General features: G+C 41.0%; 1 protein-coding gene across 2 annotated transcripts; it reads right to left on the bottom strand.

Moving 5' to 3' along the window:
• Window positions 1–2,468: 2,468 nt before the first annotated feature.
• On the bottom strand, window positions 2,469–8,429 carry LOC110288854 (oogenesin-1-like). 2 transcript variants are annotated; one of them, XM_085838373.1, is made up of 4 exons: window positions 8,325–8,429; window positions 4,772–5,082; window positions 3,679–4,254; window positions 2,469–3,048 (listed from the first exon to the last, which is right to left on the bottom strand). In XM_085838373.1, the coding sequence occupies exons 1-4, from the start codon at window positions 8,427–8,429 to the stop codon at window positions 2,469–2,471; spliced, it is 1,572 nt and encodes a 523-aa protein (XP_085694499.1). The 2 variants fall into 2 exon arrangements, with proteins under 2 accessions (XP_085694499.1, XP_085694500.1); XM_085838374.1 differs by having other exon boundaries at window positions 3,010–3,048; window positions 4,095–4,254; window positions 8,325–8,354.
• Window positions 8,430–9,750: the final 1,321 nt, after the last annotated feature.

The following is a 9,750-nucleotide window of genomic DNA, read 5'->3' as shown; positions in this document are numbered from 1 at the left end:
TGTTAGAGTTGGCATTCTGTTCTTGTGGCTGTCTTCTTTTACGTTTGTTGATGGATTACTTTCTTGCTTTTTCTAGTGATTGGTTTCCGTCCTTGTGGTTTTTTTGTTTTTTTGGTTTTGTTTTTTCTGTTATTATCCTTTGAAGGGCTGGATTCGTGGAAACATAATGTGTGAATTTGGTTTCGACCTGGAATACTTTGGTTTCTCCATCTATGGTAATTGAAAGTTTGGCTGGGTATAGTAGCCTGGGCTGGCATTTGTGTTCTCTTAGTGTCTGTATAACATCTGTCCAGGATCTTCTGGCTTTCATAGTCTCTGGTGAAAAGTCTGGCATAATTCTGATAGGCCTGCCTTTATATTTTATTTGACCTTTTTTCCTTACTGCTTTTAATATTCTATATTTATTTAGTGCATTTATTGTTCTGATTATTATGTGTCGGGAGGAATTTCTTTTCTGGTCCAGTCTATTTGGAGTTCTGTAGGTTTCTTGTATGTTCATGGGTATCTCTTTCTTTAGGTTTAGGAAATTTTCTTCTATAATTTTGTTGAAGATATTTACTGGCCCTTTAAGTTAAAAATCTTCGTTCTCATCTATTCCTATTATCCGTAGGTTTGGTCTTCTCATCGTGTCCTGGATTTCCTGGATGTTTTGACTTAGGATATTTTTGCGTCTTGCATTTTCTTTGATTGTTGTGCAGATGTTCTCTATGCAATCTTCTGCACCTGAGATTCTCTCTTCCATCTCTTGTATTCTGTTGCTGATCCTCGCATCTCTGATTCTTATTTTCTTTCCTGGGGTTTCTATCTCCAGCATTGCCTCACTTTGGGTTTTCTTTATTGTGGAGACTTCCCTTTTTAGGTCTAGTATGATTTTGTTCATTTCCATCACTTGTTTGGGTGTGTTTCCCTGTTTTTCTTTAAGGACTTCTACCTGTTTGGTTGTGTTTTCCTGTTTTTTTAAGGAATTGTAACTATTTTGCAGTGTTCTGTATTTCTTTAAGTGAGTCATTAAAGTCCTTCTTGATGTCCTCTACCATCATCATGATATATGCTTTTAAATCTGGGTCAAGCTATTCGGGTGTGTTGGGGTGCCTAGGATTAGCTGAGGTGGGTGTGCTAGGTTCTGATGATGGTGAGTGGTCTTGGATTCTGTTAGCAGTTTGCTTTTCGCCATCTGGTAATCTCTGGAGTTAGTAGTTTTAGTTGTCTCTGGTTAGAGCTTAGTCCTCTCATGATTCTGTTATCCTCTATCAGTCGACCTGAGAGATTAGCTTTCTCCTGAGTTTCAGTGGTCAGAACACTCTCTGCAGGCAAGCTCTCTTCTTGCAGGGAAGGTACACAGATATCTGGCGATCGGAGCTGCCTCCTGCAGAAGATAAGGGTCTGAAAGAGGGCCTGTTCCAGAAGCTGTGTAGCTTCGGTCTGTCCCAGGAGCTGTTAGATTCTGTAGTTCACACTCTCACCTGAGCAGACTAGACTCAGAGGGATCCAGGAACCAAGTTGGCTCCCCCAGGTGCTCTGACAAACCTCCCCCACCCCCGGGCGGGGCCAACACCTCTCTTCTGGCAAGGAAGGTGCCTGGATGTCTGGAGCCCGAAACAGGGTCTGCCTCAGAAATTGTGTGGCTTCCACCTGTCCCAGAAGCTGTTAGCTTCTATAGTCCACACTCTCACCTGCACAGACTAGTCTTGGAGGGATCCGGGAACCAAGATGGATCTCCCAGGTGCTCTGGCAAAGCCTGAGAGGTGCCAGCTATACCTATCCTCTGGCAGGGAAGGTACTCAGATGTCTGGAGCCCAAAGCAGGGTCTGCCTCAGAAGCTGTGTGGCTTCTGCCTGTCCCAGAAGCTTTTAGCTTCTGTAGCCCACACTCTCACCTGCGCAGACTAGTCTCGAAGGGTGGTCTCATTTTCTTGCCTACAGATGAAACCTATCCCCTCATCCCATATTTCTCCATATCTAATTCAATTGCTGTAATCTAAATCTACTACACATGAATTTCTTTCACAAACATTGAGCTGTATGGGAAGCCCTGATCTTTGTGTCCCATTAATGAGACCTGTTCCTGCGATGAAATGAAATGCACAAATGTAACATTGACCTAATTATGATGATGAGTAATGAAGAAACCAGACACCGGTACAGAAATGTTGGGAAAGATTAGGCTCTGTGGTCTGATAGGGACATACATGCAACCCAGAAAGTCAATACATTTATTGTATGCAGATTGGCCCAACAGATTGTGCCAGTCTCATAAAATGGTGCCTCTATTGTAACACACTCAAACTACAAGTGCTTGATACTTTCTGCAGATGCAACATCCATTCACCAGCTCAGAGGAAGGTATTGCCTTTCCTGTGTATCTCAGACTTTTAGGTGATTGACATTTTCATGCTCCATTTAGCAGTGGACGTTCATTTAGGATTTCATCAGTCCCCAATACTAAGTTTCCATTTCTCGGTTTCACAATCAAGCTAATAGTAGTTTCACAAAACGGCAAAATTGGGTCTCCTGATCATAAATGTAGCACCCACCACATTTAGAGCATTGGGGTGTTTCAAATGAGACATTATGGAGCTGTCTTTTGGCTCTAAGTATATCCAGGAGCTCAGGACAAAAACTTTCTAATCTGTGTGTTAGTATTACACCACTGTCATCATAGCACTCCAGAGGGGCAGGGTAACACTCATAGATCAGCTGACTCAGCAGGGCTGTGTGGTGTAGAAGTTGTTTCAAGAAAGGCAGAGACACATTATTGTCATAGAAACTGACCTCTCTGAGGTGAGAACATTGGCTTAGGGCAGGCAGCAAGGCACTTAACTGAAAGTCCACTATACAACATGACTCCAATTCCAGGGTTTTCAGGGTATCTCCAACTCTTTCAAGGAGAAACCCAAGAGGCTCAAGGAGTAAATCACATAGATATATATCACTAAGATACAGATGTTTGAGTTCACAAATATTCAGGCAATAGGGCAGGTAATCTAAGTCTGACTGTGAGAGGCTACAGTTACTGATGCAAAGCGTCTCCAAGGGCTTTTTCAGGCACCTGGGGAGAGAAGAAATGATTGCTTTTTGATAAATGTTGTTGAAAAGGGTTGATATAATTGACAGCTAAGCAGATGGCACTTCTCCCAAACTCATCCTGGCTACACTTTGAGGTCAATTCTAGGATATGGCCTTGTGTTATCTGCTTTCACAACTCAGTATTCTAGTCTGAGGTCTGTAGTTATCACTATAGGTATGATTCAGGGCATGGCTGGAAAACACAGCAATGGATAAATCAGGCCAACATGGTGCATGTAGGAAGAACTACCTACCTCAAACAAAATTTAACAACTACTAGGGCTGTTGTTAACAGTTTTCAGAAGTTTTATTCCACCAAAGGCAATGGTCCTGTCTTCATCTTGAAACCCAGTGTTGCATATAGATCATCTGCTCAACCTGATTCTGAACTCAAAACTTTTGACACATGAGCAATAAGAGGCATGCTTATGCCTCATCATACATATCTTAGCACACAGCTCATCTGCTCAGATATGTTATTTTTTAACAGTGCTAGGTTTATTGTGGCCAGATTATCAAGGACTCCATAGCTTAATAAAACAAAAGAAGAAAAAAGCAAAAGAAAAGTGATGTGTTTTCTATGGTCTTACTGGACCCTCTCAGTCTTCCTTACCTGAGATATTCTTTCAGATTGCCTTTTATAAAAGGGACATCATATACATAGAGTTTCTGGAGACAGTGGAGTGTGGGAAGTTGAGAAATCAAGCTGAATATTATCTCCTCATCAAGCTTTTCAGAATCACCCAAACTGAAAGTAACTATGATGTGATCTAGTGTGAGTGTGAAAAGACTTTTCATCAGTTTCAGGTAGGGATTAAGAAAAGCCAACTCTTCTATGCAGATACATCTTAGGATAAGCTCCTGTATACTGTCTGCATGTACAGTTTTGAAGATTTCTATCACTGAGGCTTTGGTTAAGCCATCAATTACTAGCTTTCTACAGAATAGATGAATAGAATCCTTTCTCTGCTGGGCCCACTGCAACAAGTATGTGGTAGATTCATCAAGTCTGCCCTTCATGCGAAGGACTTCAGTCGTCATCTTCAATTCTTTCTTCACCTCACAGCCAGGACTGTTCTCAATTGGCTGCTTCTCTGTCGTGAACTCGGGTAAGCCTTCACCTTCATGGGATCCAGCCCATATCTTCAAGTCATGTTCTCTCCAATTAATTACTCTGAGTTTGCACATACTGTGAGAGATAAGAATATAATTATCAGAAGATAAAAGAAGACACATCTTACACTCTGATTCTCTTCACATCTCATGCATCAGCTCTTTCTTCCAAAACTTTGCCTTTTCCTTTGCCTAGAATTAAACCCCAAGTGTCACATGCTCAGTAAATGCATAACATTCTTTGCATGATGGTCATCTTTAGCCCTGTCTTTCTTCCCTTGATTCCAAGCTCCTTAATCACAAGCTCTTGTACCTTTGAGGGATGCAGGAAAGACCCATTTCTCACTGGCTATGTCTACTATTCTTCTGTCTTCTGCATTAGCCATTATTTGCCCAGGGAGCTGAGACTGAGCTTAAACCCCTATACCCCTATAAGCTTCTATACCCAGTGAAGAACAATCTTGAATGTGGGGCAAAGAGAATATTGAAGATCAGAAGTCTCTGATCCATGGTTGGCTAAATATTCTCTGTCACTAGTTGCTTCTTCTCAGCACTCAGAGAACCTTTCTCCAATCCTAGTTGCTTTTGCCTACCTGGTTTGAACCTTTTGTGCAAGCAGTATTTCTAGTCCCTCAAGCATAGCCTTCAAAGTCTCCAGGTTGCAATTATTTATCTGCTTTCCTAAAGAAAGGTATGGGAAGGGCCACACAGGTATCATGGCCTTCAAGATCCCTATATGTCCATCAGTGAAGGCCTCCTCAAAAATGACTGGGAACAGACTCTGGGGCAGGTCTGTGAGAGCAGAAATGGCCAAGGCCTCATCCCTCAGTAGACTCTGAATTGCCAGGTTCTGGAGGGTGGTTGGGGAATAGCATTCCTCTGTGACTTCTTCTAAAGAGTCATCCTAGGGAAGCAGGTAAAAAAAATACACCATTAGTGACAAGAAATTTAGGGAGCCCTTCTGTCCACACAGGGAAGTGTGAGGGTTAGATCACTACTGATGAGGATAGAGAACTCACCATCAATTTTCTTTCTTTGTTTTTAGAGAGAGGTTCTTTATAGGACTACCTGTATTCTAAGCAGTCTTGCAATTTGCTTTATAGACCACACTGGCCTAGACCTCAGTGAGACTTGCCTTCCTGTGCCTCCAAATTGCTAGGATTATATGTGTATTCCACCACTGCTCAGCAGATGCCACCATAATATATCTAAACCAGAACTGCTTGGTCTGCCCTTTGCTGGTTTTAAAGCCACAATTCTCTCTGGTGATATGAAAATTCTCCCATGTATCCTAGTTCCCAGAGGTCACATCCAAGTTTAGCCACAGTTTGGATGAATACATCCCACTGGGTAGGGATCACCAGGAACTCTGAAGGCTCAGGCAGTTGTTTGATGATTAATAGACTATGCTTACATTTCTAGGTCTTCAAAGAAAGCAAAGGAAAACAGTTTCCAAACTTCCACAATCCCTATTCAGCTACACTGCATAGAACATGTCTTTGAAATTCCTATCACTAATTATTGACATTAATCTTTGATTATTACTCACGATGGCCTTTTGGGGAAGGTGTTGGGGAGGCTTCAAGCTTGAGTAATGCAAGCTACAGAGCTAAAGAGAGTAGGAAAATTTACACTACTATAATTAAACCTTCAGTAGTCATTGGCACAGTATGTAACTCTTTAGAAAGAATCCGGGAAGAATAAACGATGAAGTAGAGTTTAAAATCCACATGCTGAAGGCAGGAGGTTCACAACCTCAATGCCATAATTTGTACCTTCTACAACACCATAACAGCTTTTCTGAGACCTGCAAAAACTAATTAAAGACCAAAAATGTAAGAAAAAGGAGTGGAAATTTTAATTTCAGGTGATATTCAGATTTTTCATTAGAACACTAAATAAAAATAGGTAGGATTGTTTCTATAAATTTGAAGACATCCTGGCTTCCTTGAAAAGAATAAACCATGTATCAACTAGCACATGGAAATACCTTGTTTTTTGTTTGTTTTGTTTTGTTTTACTTCTTTCAGATTTGTTCTTATCCATGGCAGTTTTGAAACTTGCTTTATAAATTTGGCTGGTATCAAACATAGATTTACTTTCTGCCTTCCTGTTGCAGTAAAGTAAGGGTATGAGAGAATAGGAGCGACAAAGGCTATGATTGGGATATAATGTCTATTAAATACGCACACACACACACACAAACACATGTATATGTATATACATGTACATATACATACACAATATATACCCAAATATATTTGTATATATGTGTATGCATAAACATTGATATATATATATATATATATATATATATATATATATATATATGCAGGTTTCTTCTTGCAAGTTTGAGAACACCCTGAGTTCCATAAAATTAGAGACTATGTATCAGTGAGAAGCAAATATCATTTGCTTGGTTTGCCTTATTTTTTTTAATTATGTATTGCTTTATTTCTTTAATGAATAGGAATATACTCTTCCTGTCTTCAGACAGCTACAAAGAGGGCATTTGATCCTGTTACAGATAGTTGGGAGCCACCATGAAGTTAATGGGAATTGAACACAGTACATGTGGACGAATACTTAATGTTCTTAACCACTGAACTATCTCTCAAACCCCTTGTTTTGGTTTTAGAGACTAATATAATACCTAGCTGTTTTGACACTCACAGCCTCCCTCTCCATTCCTGTTACTAAGATTAAAAGCACACCAAAGAATGCCAGGCTTAAAGTGACATAAAGATCAGTAGTGAAGCGACTTGTGTAACTCATATCTGACATTCCAGGCAAAAGTGCTTTGATTTCAAGATCACCCTGACATTCTTAGTGAGACTGTTTAAAAGACAAAAACAAATCTATATAAAACAAAATATCCCACAAAAATGACAATGGCCCAATTAATAATTGGAAGTAATTGAGAACACACTTGGATATTCTGATTCAGCAGCTGCCCTCAGGTGGTCTAGGTAGAAGAATCTCTGTAAGTTTAAGGCCTGCCAATCTTTTCTTTTTAATTATATTCAAATTATTGCCCCTTCCCACAGTTCCTTGTCAAATTCCTCATCTTCCTTGTCTCCAAGAGGGTAGTCCCATTCCTGTAGAGCTTCAAGTCCCTCTAGGATTAGTCTCACCTTCTCCCACAGAAGCTGGACCAGGCAATCCTCTGCTATACATGTGCCTGGGCTTCGGACAAGCCTATATATGCTACCTGGTTGGGTAGCTCAGTCTCTGGGAGCTCCCAGTTGTCAAAGAAAGGTGAGGCTGGTGGTGTTCATATTGGGTCATCCTCCCCTTCAGCTTCTTCAATCCTTCTCCTAATTCAACCATAGTAAAATCTTGAATGGTCAAAAATCAAATAAATATTCAAAGTCCTTGGTCATCAGTTAAATGCAATTCAAAATGACCTTCAGATTACACCTTACAACAATCAGAATGGCTATGATCAAAATCTCTGGTGACTGCACATGCTGGTGAGGGTGTGGAGAAAGGAACACTCCTCCATTGCTGGTAGGGTTGCAAACTGGTGCAGCCACTTAGGTATTCAATCTGGTGGTTCCTCAGAAAATTGGAAACATGTCTACCTGACAAGCTAGCTATACCACTCTGGGGCTTATACTGAAAAGACCTCCCACCATACTACAAGGATACATGCTCTACTATGTTCAGAACTGCCTAATTTGTAATAACCAGAAGCTGGAAACAATACAGATAGCCCTCAACCAAAGAATGGATACAGAAAATGTTATTCATTTACACAATGGAATACTATTCCACTGTTAAAAAATAGGACACCATGAATTTTGCTGGCAAATGGTAGAACTAGGAAATATCATCCTGAGTTAGGTAACTTACTCTCAAAATTACATGCATAGTATATACTAACCAAAAATGGATATTAGCCAAAAAGACAGATATCTAGGATTGAGGCCAAGCAATCTTGCCTAGAAATAAGTGATAACAAAACAAAACTAAACAAAACAAAACAAAACAAACAAACAAACAAACAAAAAAAAACCAAAAAAACCAACCAAACAAACAAAAAACCCCAGCAAGTAATACGGTGTATAAACAAAATTTCAAGTGACGACAAGGCTAGACTAGGTTACATGAGATGAGGTATTCTGATGGAGCTGAGGTACTTACCTGATCTGGACAATGGCCACAGATCACCATATTTGGGCAAGGGAAAGCTGTGACTCCAGGCTCCAAGAGACCTAATCTATACTTCCTCTCCCTGCTATGAATCATTATATACCTTTCAGCTGAACCCTCCCTTTGTAGCCACACCCTCCCAGCTAAAGTCAGCCGCTGATTCAATAATTGAGTCTCCATCATTGTGTCTCCATTCACCTGCTCATTTTCAGATTTAAATAGTGTAGGTAAATTGGACCAGATCTGTACACAGGAAGAATCTAAGACCAGACCCATAGTCAAGAATTGATTTACTGAAGACAAGTGGTTATGCCTGATGCCCTTACTCACATTACTTACAAAGCTGAGTTAAGTGGATCTCTGAGTTCAAGACTGCTGGTTTGTGTATGTATGGCTAATGACTTACCTCGTAGAAGTTGAAGTAGCATTGTGGGTGTGGACTTTAATCCCCTTTTCCTAGCTTCCTGGGAGCCCTTATTCTGCTAGCAGCATCTGGAGTTCAAGTCTGAGCCTGATGATCTGTCAGTTCTCAGCTGTGCTAACTTGAGAAGACTGAAGTGGGAGGATGCCAAACAGATCAGTTTAATTTCACCTTCAGCTACACAGTAAACTTGAGGAGAGCCTAAGATAATGGTCATCATCTCTTCTAATCATATGTACATCCAACCAAAATAAAGAAAGTTCGCTACAAGGGAAAAGCTGGCCTTCATTTTCCAGAAGGGAATGGTGTTAGAGAAAGGATCATCCAGTCTACAGGGTCTGCTACATTCTTTAGGACTGTGGTTCCAGACACCATTTCATCTCTCAGGTTCTGTCTGTCTGTCTGTCTGTCTGTCTGTCCCCATCACCCCTTGTTGCGGCCAGCCAGTGGCTCACATGTCTGAGTTCTAGTCTGGAAGGCATCTTGGAAACCTGGAAGAGAAGAGGGAGCTAGTTGGCTCTAGAGAGATGGAACCAAGACAACCATCTGATCAAGGTTCTGTTTTACTATTCCCGACACTGGGTTATGAGGCAAGGGGAAGGGGCCCATTCCCGCCAAATCATCCCTGGAGTCCAGTTTCAGGTGACCACGTGTTTGGCTCGGAAACAGGTAGGTGGCAGGCAGCAGCAGTGGGAGTGACAGAATGATAGGACAGCAAGCTCTACCCCGATGCTCTCTTCATACTAACAGTGAAACTTGATCAGCCAGGTTTCAGGCTGAAGGGGGGGAGGTTACAACCCCTGATGCACTTAAATTCAAGACAGGGGTGGGCTAGAAGGTGGGTGCTGCCCTGAAAAAAAAAGAACAAAAGAAATGTATTACCTGCCTCCCACCCCAAAACATGTGTCAATTCCTTTCCAACTAGGCAATAAAACAGGACTGTGAGTTCTGACCCCAATGGATATAGAAGTGTCACTATATGAATTGTAAGAAAAT

This window comes from Mus caroli, unplaced genomic scaffold (genome assembly GCF_978045245.1).
Source record: "Mus caroli unplaced genomic scaffold, Mus_caroli_1 scaffold_6, whole genome shotgun sequence".
Taxonomy (NCBI): Eukaryota; Metazoa; Chordata; class Mammalia; order Rodentia; family Muridae; genus Mus; species Mus caroli.
The sequence above is the reverse complement of the archived record's forward strand: the minus strand, read 5'-3'. Positions and strand labels throughout refer to the sequence as shown.